This window comes from Sus scrofa, chromosome 1 (genome assembly GCF_000003025.6).
Source record: "Sus scrofa isolate TJ Tabasco breed Duroc chromosome 1, Sscrofa11.1, whole genome shotgun sequence".
Lineage (NCBI taxonomy): Eukaryota > Metazoa > Chordata > Mammalia > Artiodactyla > Suidae > Sus > Sus scrofa.
In genome coordinates, this window is record NC_010443.5 from 5697185 (window position 1) to 5715625 (window position 18441).

Sequence of the window (18441 nt, forward strand, 5' to 3'; positions counted from 1 at the left end):
CTGTGTTTCCCCGAGTTGGCTAAGCTGATAAGGCACCTACCGGAGTCAGTGAACAGGTCCTCTGACTTAGGAGGAGGTGTCTTTCACCTCTGCTATACTGTGTCCGTGAGAGAATGTGGCAAGTCTTGTAAGACACACACAGTAAAAGCCGCTGGAGCCCTGAAGAGGTGAGCTCAGTGTTGACGGGGCTGATGGTGAGAGGCCTCTGGGAGGAGGTCACGTTTGAGGTGGATCATGGAGGTGAACAGGCTTTCGACAGGCAGAGGTGAGGAAGGAAGTGACGCGGATAAAGCGAGGAGTGGGGGCAGGAGTTTTCTGCGATGTGTTTTGGGGGGAGTACTTAGTTTAGCTGAGTACTTGCTGAGACTAATGGAGAAAACTCTGGAATATAGGTTCGTGCCCGATGAGAGGGATCTTGAGTTTTTCTCCCCCGTGGACAGGATGAGACTTGAAAAGATTTGAGGGCTGTGGCATGCTCAGAGGTCTAGATTAAAAAGGTTTACTTTGCACGACAGTGTCGGACAGTTTGGAAATGAAGAAAGTATATTAAGACTCCAGTTGGGAGGCTATTGCAAGAATCTAGACGTGATGTAATGAGCATAGTGACAGAAGGAATGGAAAGGACAGGACAGAGCCGAGGGACATTGAAGAAGTGATATGGAAGTTGGCAGTGAAAAGAAGCACGTGAAAAGACGGAGAGGTTCCAGCCTGGGTCTTGAGGGGAATATTGGTTCCAAAAAGAGAAATGGTATCACTAGTTTCAGAGGAAAGGGCAAACACACATCTCCATAAGACCCAGTAAAGCCTTGTGGCTGGGGCCACCCATGCCTAGGGCTCTTAGACACACCCTGGTGGGTCTTTAGTCTATAAAGTGGCTTGAGTCATTTTTCTGTTGCTACACCATAAGTGCTAACACAATGTCTTTGATTTTTTTTATTAAGAGGAGCACCGTGGAGGCAGTGTGAGTTAGTACAGGCTGTCAGAGCTGAATCTTTCTGCTAAACTCATGGGAATCTTACAATTCCAATCAAGCCGGTGTTCTGCTTGAGTCCCTCTCTTTCTCAGGATGGATGTCAAAGGGAGCATGCAATTTTGTTTGTGGGTCACTGACTAATATAGGAAAGGGCAGTCCCACAGGGAAACTCCATTTTTCTCCAAATGTTGCTTCACAGCATTAAGTTTTATGTTGTAGGTGGAAGAAAATGTATGCTATTCATTGACGGCCGGGTGAGGGGTAAATCAGTTCAGAAATGTTGCCATTGCCATTTAAAGGTTTCGAGTAATGCTCACTTTTTTTTCCCCTCCCTTCCAATTTTCTTGGTCAGTGTTTGTCAGGTTCAACTCCAGCCATGGTTTCCCAGTGGAGGTCGATTCTGACACCAGCATCTTCCAGCTCAAGGAGGTGGTTGCTAAGCGACAGGGGGTTCCAGCTGACCAGTTGCGTGTGATTTTCGCAGGGAAGGAGCTTAGGAATGACTTGACAGTGCAGGTGAGTCTCCCTGGGTGGATGGTTCCTGGGTTGCATCCAGCTCCATTGCTTATGCTGCTTCTGCTGCCAAGCTGACATTCATGCCCGAGATGTAATAGAATAAATAGTGCCTGGGGATTCCTTGAACTTTACTCCACACCGCTTCATTAATTCTGACCTTCTTAATTATGCATTAAAACAGCAAGCAGGAAGGGTTGGAAGAACACCTCTGAGTGTGAGAGAGAGAGAGAGAGAGAGAAAGCGAGCACACAAACTGGGCTCAGTGCATAAATGTTTACTGACTGCAGGAGCAGCAAGGCACAATTTCTGTGTCTGTTCAATTTCTACCTTACTTATTCCATTTGAATCTTAATGAAGAAAGATGCAAATAAATTGTTCCAAATCAGGCTGCTCGGCCACTGTGCTGTGAGGAATCCGTAACCCAAGTGTGACCCCTGGAGGATGGTCCTAGGTCTGCTGCTGTGGCTCACGAGGGGAGGGAAGGGCTCGGCTCAGGGCTGATCACAAGCCTCGAGCACCCCTGCCCCATCAGAATCCCAGTGCCGGAGGAGACCGATGCGCCGCAGAAGTCCACTTCCGTGTTTAATTTCTCCAAGCTTCAATAACATTTTCCCTACACTGGGCCGCTGAATCATTACAGAGGGAGCGGTGTGTGTTTTCTCTCCTGGCTCTGCCGCTTTCAGGGCACCCCACCATTCTGTTAAAGGCTCGGTTATATCCTTTTCATCTGAGTGTTTCATTCACAGCAGTGATGTCTGTAGGAAAAGGGGAGAGCTGGGTAGGGGGTGGGGGAGCCAGGCCATCACCTCCTCACCTGGAGTCCTGTCACTTGTTATTGAAGCCAGCAAAGAGAATTCAGTATGGACCGAAGTCATTCTCTGACAAGGCGTGAAAGACCAGTTGCTTTCTGTGGGCAGTTTGGGTGATGCTGGAGAACCTGCTGAGGCATTTCCCCCCTTTCTTAACCAGCAGAGATTAATTGCACTTCTGTTTGCAGCTGTGTGGGGGCCGCGGCTGTGTCTCTAGGCACAGTCCCCACTTTGTTGACGTCCTATCACTGTCTCTTCTTGGTGCTGATGTTTACTGCTTTGCGAAATGCTTTGGAATTGGCCTGTACAAAAGAAGCTATAGAAATGCAAATCGCTCCCTCCTCCTGCCTCTCCAGTGAAGGCAGGAGGCACGTGCTCTCTTTGCACAAACTGCTGTGCTTTGCTTTTAGGCAATTTGTTTTCATAAGGGAAGTGCCTATGCTAAAAAGTGTTTTGATTTTTTTTTTTATTTCAGTCAACTAAAAAGCTTTTTACTGTACCTGCCAACCTCTAAATCCAAGAATGTTTCCTTCATAAATTATTTTGAAACATCTCCTTGAACCAAAACATTTTATGTTACCAGAAGTTTTGAAGTTTTAGGTTCTAAAGTGTCTTACGTCTACCATTAGAGCTGATAGATTAGACTAATTGCTATAGACAATAAGCTTTTTTTACAGAGATAGGTAGATAGATAGATACAGAAATATATAGAGAGATAAAGATTCTTTATTTTGACTAACACTTCCAGTGCTCTGTGCTTCTCAGGGAATCCCAAAGAAAGGCAAGATGGAGAGAGAGCTGTTTCCTTAAGGCCTCTAAAATCAGAAAGACATGTTAGGTTAAGCCATACGCTATAGGTTAAAACTATCAGCAATTTCATGTGGCTCAACCTAATAGCTATTATGTGAGGATGTCAAAAATGTTGACTTCCATATGGAAACTGAAATACAAGCATTACAAAGTTTGAAAGGTGGAGAAAGTCACCAAGAAAGACTTCATGGATGAATTGAAACTCGAGTAGGATTCTGGACATGGAGAATGAGCTTGGCGTGTGCTTGGGAACAAGCATAGGTTCCTATTCTTGCAGAACCCAGAGGAGATGCTGTAGATGGGGTGAGAAGGGGGCTGGGAGCTCTATTTTATAGTGCTTTGGTTGGTGTGGCATTGAGGTTTCATGCATGGGAAGCCAGAGTAAAACTGGGTTCCCTGGAGAGAAATGGGAACCTGGAGAGCCCTGTGATTGTGGGCAGGATGAGTTTCATACGTGACAAGAGTTAACACCAGTGGGAGGTGCTGGCAGGCAGTTGAACATAGGTGTGGCGCTCAGAGCTGGCTGAGATAAGTATTGTAGTTACTGAAACAGATTTAGTTGCCCGGGGCAGAGGAGAGGCACAAGCAGTTCCTTATCTAGTAGGGCAGGAGCCGGTAAAGGGGGCGTCATTCATCCACTTGACATTTCTTAGAGATAGTTTGGAAAAGGAAAGTACTGGTAAAGAGCAGTGTGTGCTGTGAAAAGATGGAGGGGGATGAGGAAGAAAAGAGCCTTTGCTCTTGGTGACAGTGCTGATGACTCAGGGACCTTCAGGACACCAGGTCAAGGCTGTGGTTGGAGGAAGCCAGAGTGCAGGCGTTCAGCCTGAGTCCTGGGACTGTGTAATGGGCAGGGCTCGGCCGGTTAGCAAGGGATGGAGAGACAGAAGGGAGTTCTTGGAGGAACAGCAGGTCCTACGCCACGTTGTACTCTTCCTAGCCTTTGACTGTGTGCATGGCAGACTTTGATATAGTTCTGATCAGTTCTATAGTTCTAATCTGAATTTCCTTCGCTTAACATTATATCCCAGGCATTTTCCGTGTTGCTGTATAATCTTCATTTCTAGGTGTCTGGATATTACTGTCTAATAAGAGTGTTTATTTGTAAGCATTTCAGGAGTATCTGGTTTTTAGTATTACAAATTAAGGCGAAACAATTTCTCTAAATGTGTCTTCTAAACTTAGAGGATACAGCCTCTCTGTTTCAGTTTGCTTATTTGTAAAATGGGAATAAAAATAATACCTACCTCACTGGGGTTTGTGAGGACTGCGGTAATTTATGTAAAACCCTCCAAACGGAGAGTGGCATGGAGCTAACTCTACAGAAATGTGAGTGTTGATCAGCACCTCACCAGCACGACTGTCTTCATTCTTGTTAGGCGGTTACTTCAGGGTCTAAGCCATCACCTTAGATGGCACAGGACAACTTTCCGTCGTGAATCAGGATGAGTATATCTGCGATAATTTAAACAGTTAAGGCGATGCTAGTAGGATGCATATTTTATTGGGACAGTACAATGTATGCGTAGGTAATATTTACACAGTTAAACTAAAAAGCTCTGTGGAGTTTATAAATACATTTTTGACCTTTAGACATACAGCTTTTACTTAACCATAGTGGAATTTGAATTTAGCAAGCTTAAAAAGACTTAAAATTCCTCTAATATTAAGAAAAAATAGACACCTATGGCTGTACCATTCAGCAAACACTCGTCATGATATAATTGCTTTTAAAATATATGTTTATAAAGTGGATATCTGCCACACACTATATTTGAAGCAAATTGGAAAGAGTTCTTTCCTCCTACTTCATACGCAGTGTTTCCGTGCTTATTTTTGTTTTCCCTGCACCTAGAAGTCTTCATATCCTTCACGGTGAATTGATTATTTTTCTTTGTAAAGACTCTTGTCAGCTCTTGCAATAGAATATTCGAGCCCATTCAAGTCATGAGTCATTCTTGCTCCTACCCTCCAGTTCTAACACACTGCGTATCAAGAATCCCTACCTAATTTTTAATTTATTATTCAGATTTATACAAGGAAAATAAAGGTGTAATGTAGCTGTATATATCAAAATTGTTGACTTTTTAATTAGAATAACTTCAAATTACAGGGACTTGAGAATCACATAAGATTTTGTTGGAGCAGAATTCACTGTATTCACATGGCCTGTATTATTATTAATGTTAATATCCGTATAGGTTTATTAGTCAGTGTATTAGGGTCTGCCAAAGAAACAGAACCAGTATTATTTATATGTAATGAATAGATGGGTAGGTAGGCAGGTAGGTAGATAGGTAGTGATGAGATAGGCCCCCCAGTGATGGAGGCTGCAGTCATCAGGTTTAGTGTTGGTCTCAGTCTGAAGACCTGAAAACCAGAGAGGCGATGGTATAGTTCCAATCTGAACGCTGGTTGGCTCAAGACCCATAAAGAGCTGTTGTTTCCAAAGGCTACAGAAATAAATAGATAAATAAATTAAAGTCTCGAAAAGTAAACAAAACAAAAACAAACAAAAATCAGTGTTCCAGCCAGATAGATGGCTGTTGCGCAGGAGGAATTCCCTTTGACTTGTAGGAAGATCAGCCTTTTGGTTCAGGTCTTAAACTGACTGGTTGGGACCCACCCATGCTGGGGATAGCCATGGATTCATTCAGTCAGGATTCCAGTGTTAATCTCATCTGAACAAACTGCTCACAGACACACCCAGACTAATATTTGGCCAAAGGTCTAGGCGGTCCATGGCCCAGTCAAGTCGACACATAAAATTAACTACCGCAGCCAGGATTTGAGAAACCTCATTATATTTTATTAATATTAGAGGGAAGCCTATTCTATTTTATTCTCTTTGTAATAATGTATTATATACTTAAAGGAGAAAATAAAATATGACTGTTTTACATAGCAATTTTCTTTATAAAAGAATTCACCCAGATGGATGGTCAAAAATTCCTTTTAAAATATTCAACTTTCAAAGTTCCTGTTGTGCTCAGCAGAAATGAATCTGAGTAGCATCCCTGAGGATGCAGGTTCGATCCCTGGCCTTGCTCGATGGGTTAAGGATCTGGCATTGCCGTGAGCTGTGGTGTAGGTCCCCGATGCGGCTCAGATCTGGCATTTCTGTGGCTGTGGCGTAGGCTGGCAGCTACAGCTCCAATTCATCTCCTAGCCTGGGGACCTCTATATGCCGTGGGTGTGGCCCTAAAAAGACAACATAATAATAATAATAATAATAAAGTATTCAATTTTATGATGTTTAAAATGTGTATACACATTTCATGAAATAGGTCTTTTTTGCAATAAATATTAAAGGATATCCATTTATTACACTTATTTTTCTAAGCTTTATTACATGACAAGATCTGAGTTTGGAGGACCAGAGACATTAGGACTTTAATAGCCTAGGTTGTAAATATTAAAGAAAAATAAATGACCCTAAAAAGCCAGACTATTTAATTGGTTATGTATTTAGTGATATACACTAAATATATTTCAAAATTTGTGAATAGTGAAAACCAGCTTTCATTGACAAAGTAAACTGTGTATAGTGACTAACAAATTCAAGTTTTGGAAATTCTGTAAGAATATTTACCTGTTGGAGTTCCCATCATGGCTCAGGAAAAACAAATCTGACTAGTATCCATAAGAAGCTGGTAAATTGTTTTCATTTAAGAGTTCTATAGAAAAGACTAGGCAGTTACACATTCAACTGCAAATTTGCTGGTTGTTTTATTATGTTGTGAAATTGACAGAATATTAGAATTCTTTGATATTCCTATACAATCTTAGAATACATGTTTACCACCATTTAGGACCATTATTTAGTTACTCTTTATAGATGCTATACTTTACAGTATAAGCACGAAACATGTAAGAGAAGTCGCTGCTGAGAAAAAGAAAATGAACATGAACTACTTAATGTTTCCACTAGCAAATGCTAAATAAAATCCTTGGTGTGCTGAAGAGAAGGTGGAATGGCAATGGTGGTGTATACACTTGTTGGAATTTTCCCACCTGTTTTCATTATCTTTATTTGTTTTTCATAGTGGTCATAGATAATGTGACCATTATAACTTGCCATACAAATTGGGAAAGAGAGAGAGAGGGAGAAAGAAAGAAAAAGAAAAGAAAAGAAAAAAAGAGAAAAGAAAAGAGTTCCCTTGTGATGCAATAGGTTAAGGATCTGGCTTTCAGTGAGTGGCTCAGGTTGCTGCTGTGGTGAGAGTTAGATCCTTGGCCTTGGAACTTCCACATGCCAAGGGTGTGGCCAAAAGAAAAGGGATGAAAGAAGGCTCTATTAATAATCATTCAGGACAGTATGCTGAGAAGATAGAAACTAATGGTTACCTGAGGAACTAAACACTATTTCTAACACTTAAGAGTCTCAATTTCTTTTAGAGAGAAATTGGTTTTTTGATGCTTTCCCCAAGCACTTTTGGATAGTTTAATAATAGCATAATATTGTTATGAAAATTTTTATAGTAAGCAGTAGTTTTATCTTTCCAAATGGTAAAATATATGTTTAAGATTATAATCTAACTGACATGACAACATTTTAATCAGTTTCATGGAATTATAAGTTCCTGGAGGATATGTCCATAGGCCAGTTTGATAAGCACTTTTTAGTATAATTGATTTCTTTATACATTAATATGTTTTATTTGTTATCAGCAGCAAGATTTTAATATTTTTAAAAAAGTAAAGAAAAAATTGGAAAAAATACAGATGGCAAACAAGGGTTTGGCATAGGTTTTGTTTCTGGGAAGATGGAATAGACAGACTTTTAATTATTCCTGGTAAAATGTTGGGCATTTCATATAAAACAAACATGTGAAGATTCCAAAAGGTGTAAAGAAAAATGCAAACTAGCTAGGACCTCAGGACCCAAGGAACAATGCAAGCTTAAGTTCCTTGGATTTTTTTTTTTTAACCAAATATATCTAAGACTTGAACCTGCTAATGAAACTAGTACTTGGAAATACCAACATGTGTAGAAAGAAAAAAGAAAAAAAAAAAAAAGTCCCAACAAAAGTTTGCTCTTTATTCCAAGGATCAGGGACAGAAACTACAGAATCTTTGGAACTACAGAAACTACAGAAAACTCTTAGCCAGTAACTGCATTTTTCTAGCTAAACACCACAGAAAACCAGTGGCCCCACCATAGCCCCCACCAACAATAAGGATGACCAAGTGGAGAGCCTGTGTGACCTCCCTTGTGAGACTGTAAAGATGTGCCCCACACACCTGTTGGGGTGCTATCAGAGAAGACTTCTACCTTTATGTGATGACAGTGAAGTCCTTCTCCTTATCCCTTCAGGGTGGTAACAGATGAGTTCTAGTGGAGAATCAGGACTTCCACCATTTTCAAGCAGTAACAGAGCCACACTCCTCCACAGTGCCAATGGAGACTATATGTGGGGCTAGAACAGCACCCCTTCACATGAGGAGTCTCTGCTTCATGTCAGGTGTCAATAGATATCAAGTACAAAACTTGGATTTCTACTGCCACTGGCAGTAATGTGGTGCTGACCCCCTTTCCCAGCTGGAGCAGGGTCATTAAAAAGCCAGCTAAAACAGAAGGTTTACCTAAAAGTAAGGGTCTCATAGCATAATGAGAAAATGGACAGATATCAAAGGAAACCCACCAAGAATCAGGAAGCTATCAAACTGAATGGAAAGACCACTATGGACATCTTAATACTAAGATGACAGATATGTTGGAATTATCTGGCAGATATTTTAAGCAGCCATGATAAAATGTGTCAATGAACAGTTATACTGCAAGTCACATGGGAAGCCCTCAATGAACCATTAAAAAAATGCCTGAAATAAATGAAAAAAATAGTCTGAGAAAAGAAATAGAAGATATAAAGAAGAATCAAATAGAAATTGTAGAAGTGAAAAATACATTAACAAATAAAAAGCCACGGGATAGGCTCAACAGCAGAATGGCCGGAACAGAGGAGGACACCAGTGAACTGGAAGATAAAAATAGAAATTGATGATCTGGAAAAAAAAGCCTCAGAAACCTATGGGTCTATAAAACTACATTTAAAATGTGTGCCATTGGAGTCCTGGAAGGAGAGGATAAAAGAAGGCAGGTCTAAAAAAGTGCTTAAAGAAATAATGGCTGAAAACTTGCCAAATTTTAAAGGAGATGTAAACTTACAGATTCATGAAGCTGAAAGAATTCAAAATTGGATATATTCAAAGAAATCCACACATGATAATTAAATGTCTGAAAACTAAATACAAGGAGAAAGTCTCGAAAGTACCTAGAAAAAATGAACGATTTACTCTTAATGGAAAAACAGTTTGAATGACAGTGGATTTCTCATGAGCAACTATGAATGTGAGAAAGAAGTGGCACAATGTTTTTCAAGTGCTGGAGGAAAAATGTTGATTCAGAAACCTATACCCAGCGAAAATATCTTTCAGGAATGAAGGAGAAGCCAATATATTTTCAGATGAAAAAATTCAAAGAAAAATTGTCACCAGCAAAACTACCCTAGAAGAATGAATGATGGAGGGAATTTCTTTAATAAAAAAGGAAATGATAGGGAGTTCCTGTGTGGCTCAGCAGGTTAAGGATCTGGTGTTGTCACTCTGGTGGCTTGGATCATTGCTGTGGCATAGGTTCAATCCCTGGCTCAGGAACTTCCACATAGTGTAAGTGCAGGGAAAAAAAAAAAAATGACTAAAGAAGGAACTTTGGAAGGAAAAAAGGAAAAACACACTAGGCAAACATCTGGTTAAATACAATTTACTTTCCTTCTTTCTGGTGTTCTAAATTATGTTTGAAGGCTGTGGAAAAAATTATAACAATGTTTGATATAGTCCTGTAGGTCTAAATGTGTGTATATTAAGACAGATATAAACAGAGAGGTAAATGGACATAAAGGCAAGAGATTTCTATACTTTACTTGAGCCTGTAAAATGACAACCCCAGTAGAGTGTGGCAAGTTACAAATGTATAAGCAACTAAGATAGGTAAAAAACTAAAATATAAAATAATGCAAACACTAAATGCTGGTGAGGATGTGGAGAAATTGGCTCTCAGATATATTGTTAGTGGTAATATAAAACAGAGTGCACAGCCACTCAGGAGGAGAGAATGATATTTTCTAAAAAAAAATACACTTGCATATACCATATGACTCAGTAATTATAACTCTTGGTTATTTATCCTAGAGTAATGAAGACTTATGGTCACACAAAAATAATGCATGAATGTTTATAGCAGCTTCATTCATATTAGCCAAAAACTTGAAACAATCCTGATGTCCTTCAACAGGTGAATGATTGCACAAACTCTGGTCCATCCATACCATACTCAACAATAAAAACAAGCAAACATCTATTGATACATACATTTTGGATGAGTCTCAAGAGAGTTACTCTGAATGGAAAAAAAAGCCAATACCAAAAGATCAAATTCCAAATGATTCCATTAATGTAACATTTTTGAGATGATAAAATTTGAGAAATGAAGGGGAGACGAGTGGTAACTAGGGGTTAAGGAGTGTGTAGAAGCAGGAGAAGAGGTTGTGTAGCAGTGAAAGGGCAACAAGTGGGACCCTGGTGGTGAAGGATGTTTGGTATCTTGGCTACGCCAGTGCCCATAGTATGTTTGAGATAATACACTGTATTCTCATAAGGTGTTGTGCTGTGGGAAACTGGGAAAAGAGCTCTGGGATATCTCTGTTATATTTCTGATAACAACAACAATGTGACTTAACGTATCTTAATATAAAGTTTACTTAAAAAAAACACACAGGAAAACTTGAGTTCTATCCTCTGTCACAAAGGAATGGAAACTATCTATTTGCATATATTCTAAAGGAACAGTGGTTATTAATTGGTGATTTTCAACACAAGAAATTAGAAGATAATTTAATGGATGTTCAGAGACAAAAGCTAATTCAGGACAAGTGTCAACAGGCTAATAAAACATATAGAAGTCTTAAGGTAACTTGCTTTAAATCTTAGACTCTTTAGCACCTTATAGGTCTGAAATGGATACGACTAGTATTTATTTCTAAAGCCTTTACCTTTTTTATTTTTTCTCTTTTTTGGCTGCCCCATGGCACATGCTATTCCTGGGCCAGGGATCAGATACACGTCGCAGTTGTAAGCTAGGCCACAGTTTTTGCAACACTGGATCCTTGACCTGCTGTGCCGGCCTGGGGATCCAACCTGCATCCCAGTGCTCCGGAGATGCTGCTGATCCCATTGCACTGCAGTGGGAAGTCCCAAAATATTTAAAATTAAAAAAAAAAAAGCAGTTCATAACAATTATTTACCCTAGTTGTACATGTCTTTCAAATTGATTTGAGATTCACACACTGTTGTCTTAGGCAATAAATGCACACTTCATGTAACCATATTGGTTGTCATGGTTAGAGAAAATATTTACTTAAATATTGGTCACCTTTTATTGGTATTATACGTTTATGTAATAGAAGGAAGTTAGGGATGAAATGATTTTATTTGTAACTAAATTTGTATAAGTTCTTTTTACTTTCTCTCTTGAAAGCAAGAGGCTAGATTAGGACATAGAATGTAGTTCCACCAGGATTTTTATTTGTAGATAAAAGAAAAGTTCTGCAAAATAACAGCATAAAGGTCCACTATATTTTTCTTAAAATGCTTTTTTTCTCAGATTTTAAGATAAATGGAAGCTAGGTTAGATACCTTTATACTGAAAACAACCATAAAATGATTTCATTTTATGTTAAGAGTACAATTGTCTAGATGAGACCCTCAAACACTTCAGGAATAATGCAAGGATTTTTCCCCAAAGAGTTGACTTGCTAATGGAACCGACTGCTGGCCTCATTCATTGAGATAAAATGTAGAAATCCTCTCAAGTTCCTGCAAAGAGCTAGTGTATTATTGTAGTAGCTGGTAAGTACTGTGACGTGTCAGAGTCTAGAATCAAAGGATGATAATCTGTACAGGTCAAGTGCTCAATTCTGGAAGACCCTTAGTTTTTATCTCTTTCTGTCTGGCTGTTTATGTGTCAGAAAGAATCTCTGAATTACCTACCTCTTTGCATAATTCAGAGCCCTCGGAAATGTTATTTTTCCATTGAAAGGAAGTCTTGACATTTGTGTGCCCCTGTGGACTTATGAAACATCTTTGAGGATTGCTGTGGATAAACGCAGACCTGAAGGAAAAAAAACTGAGATTCCTTTAGCTTAGAAGAGGCTGAGGATATACAGGCTGTGGATGTATTTAATAGGCTCGTGTCTCACAGACGATCCCATTGCCCTTATTGTGCTCAAATTGCAAGGCAGGAAATCTGCGGGGGAGTGCAATGCTGGCGCGAACCAATCCCGCGCACCTCAACCGAGGACGCATTTTATTAAGAGCATAAACGGCAAAGCCTGTCTCGTCGGAAACCTGACAAATGAGAGGAGTGATTACACACTGTGAAATTTTATTACTATTCACCGAAGTCCTCGTTTCAAATATTCTGTTCTGGTTTCTCTGTTATTGAACTGAAATTCCATCATCCAATTGACCTGGTTTTGTTTAAGATTTTATTTAACATAGTCTTCATCCTTTACAGAGTAATTTAAGACTCAAGAATTTATCTATATCATTCACCCTAAAGCTTCTATACCAAAAGATTGCTCACCCAAATTCTGCCTTTTCCTTCTTCTTTCTTAACCAAATAATTACAACAAGCCTGAGATTATTGTCATAGAACAACAAAGTTTTATCTGAAAGAACTCTTTAAAGTTTATGTACCAAACTCACTTATTACTGGCCAATATGGGAGTATGTACTCTTCATTTTTTTTTGTAGGGGGCTTGAGTCATAGCTTAAATTAATGAATAGATTAACATTGAGAAATATTTACTCTTATTTTTTAGATATGAATTAAATGGGAGATGCAGTTAAATGTGTAAAAAATTTTAGTTGTAACTTCAATGATGCTCATAAGACAGAAAACAAAGTTAAATAGGACAGGGAGAGTTTCACTTTTTTCCTTCGACTCTTAGGTTTAGTATTGATAAAAATACAGTTCAAACCACTTAGTAGCAGAAGTTAAATTACATTGACATTGGATAAGTGAAAGTTGCCACACTCACCTTGCTAAGGCAGTGAAGGGCGTGTAAGAGCATTGTTTGGCCATGCGTTAAACCGAGGATGTACAGACTCATTTAATGGAAGCAAAAACCTCACGTAGTCCTGATTTGTGATGCGAACTCATGATTTATAAACTTAGTGTCAGCAGAGGGCTGCAGTCTCAATTACTTGCAGATTTATAAAAATTACTTGTTTTAGCCTTTTGTGCTTATGGATCTTCACACAGACAAGCACACATTCATTTAGGCAATGCAGTTCTTGGGAAGAAAGATATGAATTTCGTGAGTGTATCTGTGCAAACTACGCTTCGCTGAGGTTTTTATTCCGTCATTGGATTTTACTTTGCCGTTAAATGTTTTCTGTCCTGTCGCTGGGCCTGGTCTGTTTGCGTTCGGAGGTGCACATGCAGACTAATTCTGGCACAGAGCTCTGCGTTTTAACGGGTGAACTATTCTGACATGAGAGGGATAAGTGAGGAATGTGAGAACTCACTGGATGTTCATGTTTTGGAGCACATCACAAACTTTATTTCAATATGTGGCCTTTTGAAAGCTCAATAGAGGTTTGGCCAAGGATAGTTTCCGTCCATTTTTATATCTTTAAGTATTTCAAAGTGAGTTGAATCTGTGTGTTTGCATTCCATTTATGCATAATTCATCAAACATAGCTCTGAAAGGAGAGAAAATAAAAACAAAAGCTTATCTGAGATATTTCTAGTGTTCCTTAAAACTGGGATACTGAGAACTCCGGGGCCTATAAAAGGAGATGCACCTGCTTTCTTGGTTTACCTGTTTTCCCCTCAGTCAGTTCGTCTCATTTTGAGCAAAGTTAAGATGCATATGCTATTTTCATAGAAGCCCAAATCTTCTTTATGTGTATTTTCTACTCCAGAGGAGTTTTATGATGTCATCTCCAAACATACACCTCTTTACCATATATAACGGAGGAGTTAAAACTTCAAGAATGTCATATGCCAGGTGAAATCCTTTAGTTAGAATTCTACTCGGCTTTCTGATGCGTGGTTATAATGAAGTGGCTATGAATCACTCTAGGGTCAAACTTTCTGGGATAGGCAAGCCTTTTAAATTTTCTAGTCTGTATTTTTCTCATCTACAAAATGGAAATAGTAATAGCGTCTGCAGTTTTTTTTTATTTTTTTTTTTTGGCCACCCACAGCATGTGGAAGTCCCCCAGCCAGGAATCAAACCTGCACCACAGCAGTGATCCAAGCCACTGAAGAGAAAATGACAGATCCTTAACCTGCTGTGCCACAAGGGAACTCCAAGTGCCTGTATTTTAATAGGATTATTTTTCGAGTATTTATGCCTACAGAGGACAGACATATTAGCACGTTTTAAACTATTATTAATTTACTTTGATGAATAATACACGAAAAAGAAAATACTTTCCTGATATGCAATAGATGCATCCTGAAATTTATTTTGTTTTAAAATAATCCAAAAAGGAACAAATTTACCCCATTCCAAATTCCTATTCTACACCCAGGCTAACCTCAGAATGGCATCATATGTTTCATTCATGGGAACTCCATTTATTTGTCTTAATGATAAATTGTTATTTTTGGTAAAGAGCATGTCTTATTCTAATGGAATTTACCTTTTTCTTTAATGTGCTGGATATATCTGAATCATTTTATTGTGAGAACAGTTTTACAAGTGTTCTTACTGTTCAAAATCTGTTTAGCAGGGGCACTTGATAATTTGAGATTGTTCCTAAGAGTTTGTGAGCCGCTGGAATGTAAAACAGAGGGAGAGGGGATCAGGAGACACTGAAAATACATTATTTGACTTACTTCAATTATTCATTTGTTGGCTTTATAACTTATAAGCAGAATAGAAATACTAAATTTACATAACCTATCATTGTATAGTCCATTTAAAGCTAAAGTAAATTAATATATTCTTATATCTCTTTCGAGTGCTTTAAAAAGAAAAAACAAGTGGATTTTTTTATAGGTCGATCTTCATATATTGCTGATATTATATAGTATATATAATTGTTGAGTTCATCTCTGTTTTTTACTTTCAACTCCATAGCATTGTTTTAAAATATGTATTAATCATATATCAGTTATTCAATCTTGCTTGCTGATTATAAATAATTTTAAAAATAATTGTTTACATTTTCCTATAAATGGGTATATGAGCTCCTAAAAGACTAAATTATTATAAAATAGAAATTCTTCCTATGATCAATATAATATCATTTATATGTGGAATCTAAAATATGGCACAAATTAACCTACTATAAAGTACAAGCAGACTCATAGATATAGAGAACAGACTTGTGGTTGCCAAGGGGGAGGGAGAGGGAGTGGGATGGAAGGAGAGTTTGGGGTTGGTAGATGCAAAAAAAAAAAAGATCCTTGAAAGTTTATAAAGGAGTTCCCACTGTGGCTCAGCGGGTTAAAAACCCAACGTAGTCGCCTATGTTGAGGATGTGGGTTCCATCCCTGGCCTTGCTCAGTGGGTTAATGATCTGGCGTTTCCGTGAGCTGTGACATAGGTCATAGATGCGGCTCAGATCTGGTGTTGCTGTGGCTGTGGCTTAGGTCTCAGGTGCAGATCTGAGTGACGCCTAGCATGGGAACTTGCATATGCCACAGGTGTGGCCCTAAAAAAATTATAAAAATAATTTGAACCTATAGAAGACAAATATCAAGGGATATTACTTTTTAAATTTATAAAATACTTGTAAGGCTTGATTTGACTAGAAGACATGGATTTTGTATGATGCATTTGAAAATACAATCAATGTTTTGGCATCTTTTAAGGTTTGCTTTTTATTTAGTATTTTCAGTTCTTGCCTCATGTAGAAGAATGTTGTGATGGAGCATCTCCTATTCAAACATATTAGATTATTAAATTTTATGTATTTTTTGATGTAAGAGATTGATGGGAGAACTTTAAGCATCAGACCATATCTTTGAACGACTGCTTTATCCATAGTGTTTTTATAGATACTAGAAAATAAGTAACACAAAGGACTGAAGATTATTTACATTTTACCTTCTGGCCTCTCATTAAATTTATTTCTGCATTCATGTTATATATGTTCTGCTTACAAGTCCCACCTCTCACCCTCTACAGCCCTTTGAACCACCGTCCGTCCTCCACAAAGCAACCTCCTGCATTCTCTCAGCAACTCCAGTTGGGTTAAATACAACAGATTGCTGGCAGACTCTTTATAATGAAAAGACCTGACTGCAGCTATGGAGGTTCTGTAGTATAAATGCTCCCACTCTGGTCTTTTTCAAGGTTATGACGTGATAACATTGAATGCAGAGTTGGACAAAGACACTCGCAATCCCTCCTTAGAAATGGGTCTGGGCGGGTTCACCGTAACACATGAATTCTTTATCTTGTTTCTTTGTACTTCCATCTTTGGACTTATTCTGCCCTTTTATTTTTTTTTTTAATTTTTAAAAAAAATTTTTCGCTCTTTAGGGCTGCACCCAAGACATATGGAAGTTCCCAGGCTAGAGGTTGAATCAGAGCTACAGCCTCCGGCCTACGCCACAGCCCAGCAGCACGTGATCCAAGCCATGTCTGTGACCTACACCACAGCTCGTGGCAATGGCAGATTGCTGACCCACTCAGAGAGGCCAGGGATCGGACCCACGTCCTCATGAATACTAGTCGGATTTATTTCCACTGTGCCATGACGGGAACTCTCTATTCAGCCCTTTTAAATCATAAGAAACCTTTGTTCTAAAGCTTTTTCAAACATTTGAAGATAATGGATATCCCCTTAAACCCTTCTTCTCCTGTCTTAGCATCTATGTATTTTACTTACATCTTTATACAAACTCCATCTGGCCATTTTTAAGAATGAAGAGAACACTAGACCCTGGAACTGGCCTGACCCTGGTGAAACAACTACATGCTCCTTCGTATGATGTTCCTATTAGTGTGGCCCAATATTTTATTTTGGGGTCAATGATATGGCTTATGTAGTGGCATAGTCCATTTCAACCTCTAGCTTTTCTTCACAAGGTCTGCGTTTTAGCCTGTCTGTATTTAGCCATTCTATGTTTGTACAACTGATATTTTAAAAACATTCACTTAACATCCTTTTCTTGAGACCACATTGTGTGCTGTAAGACATGGGCCCTCGTCCCAACATCCTTACATGCTGGCTGGACGAATATCCATGCAATTTGTAGTGCATGGATTACAGAGGCAGGTTCTGCTCTTCATTAGCTTTGTGAACTCTACCTCATTAATTAACCTTTCTGTGCCTTACTTTCCTTCCCTTGAACGAGAAAACCAGTATTCCGACCTGAGAGGGCTGTTAGGTGGACCTGTGAGAGTGCCTGGTTCAGGGCAAACTCCCTTCAGGCAGTTGACGGGATAGCAGTTGTTTCATTGTCATTGTCAAAATCATCAGTCATTAGAGTGCTGCCCCAAGGGTGGGGCCACTGCTCTGCCTGGAGGAGCCAAGAATAGTGTCTAAGCTGAGGTGAGACAGAAACTGAGACTTAAAGAGATGGATACACAGGGGACTTAGCCATTTTATGCAGAAGTGATAAAATATGAAATCACACTAAGTTCTGACCATTTAGAAATTCAGTCATCTGCTATGACTGAACCCAAGGAAGATTGCAGAGGGCACCACGGTGAGCAGATGGACTGGGCAAAAGGCTGAGGTGCCTCGCACATGACATTTGGGGATTTTTTTTTTTTTTTTTTAAAGTTGCAGGTGCAGCTTATGGAAGTTCCCAGGCTAGGGGTTGAGTCGGAGCTGCAGCTGCCGGCCTATGCCACAGCCTCAGCAATGCCAGATCTGAGGTGCGTCTGCGACCTACACCGCAACGCCAGATCCTGAACCCACTGAGCAGAGCCAGGGATCGAACCACATCTTCATGGATACTAGTCAGGTTCATTTCCCACCACAAGAGGAACTCCAACTTTTGGGAATTTCGATGTGCTCTTTGATTCTCTTAAGGAGAATTTCCTGAGTATCTACTCCATACACTTGCTCCAGGTTCATAGCCTGGGAGAACAGTGGTAAACAGGACCTACGCCCCAGCCTATTGGGAGCTTTCTGTTTGGAGCAGACGATGAGAAGACACAGATAGGTTTCAGGAAGTTATATGATCAGTTTGTGTGGAGGGCATGAGATGGCACAGGGAGAGACAAGGAGAAGGTGACCAGGCCACTTGGAGACCACTGTAGTGTGATCAGTGCTAAGCCCTGACCTCAGGCAGTGATG

General features: G+C 39.4%; 1 protein-coding gene across 1 annotated transcript in view; it reads left to right on the forward strand.

Annotated features, from left to right (window-relative positions):
- PRKN (parkin RBR E3 ubiquitin protein ligase) overlaps positions 1324-18441 on the forward strand; it is a gene marked incomplete at its 5' end in the record, with an annotated part of 1032625 nt that continues 1015507 nt past the window's right edge. Inside the window, 1 exon segment of the mRNA NM_001044603.2 lies at positions 1324-1489. Within this exon segment, the coding sequence (NP_001038068.2) occupies positions 1324-1489 (166 nt within the window).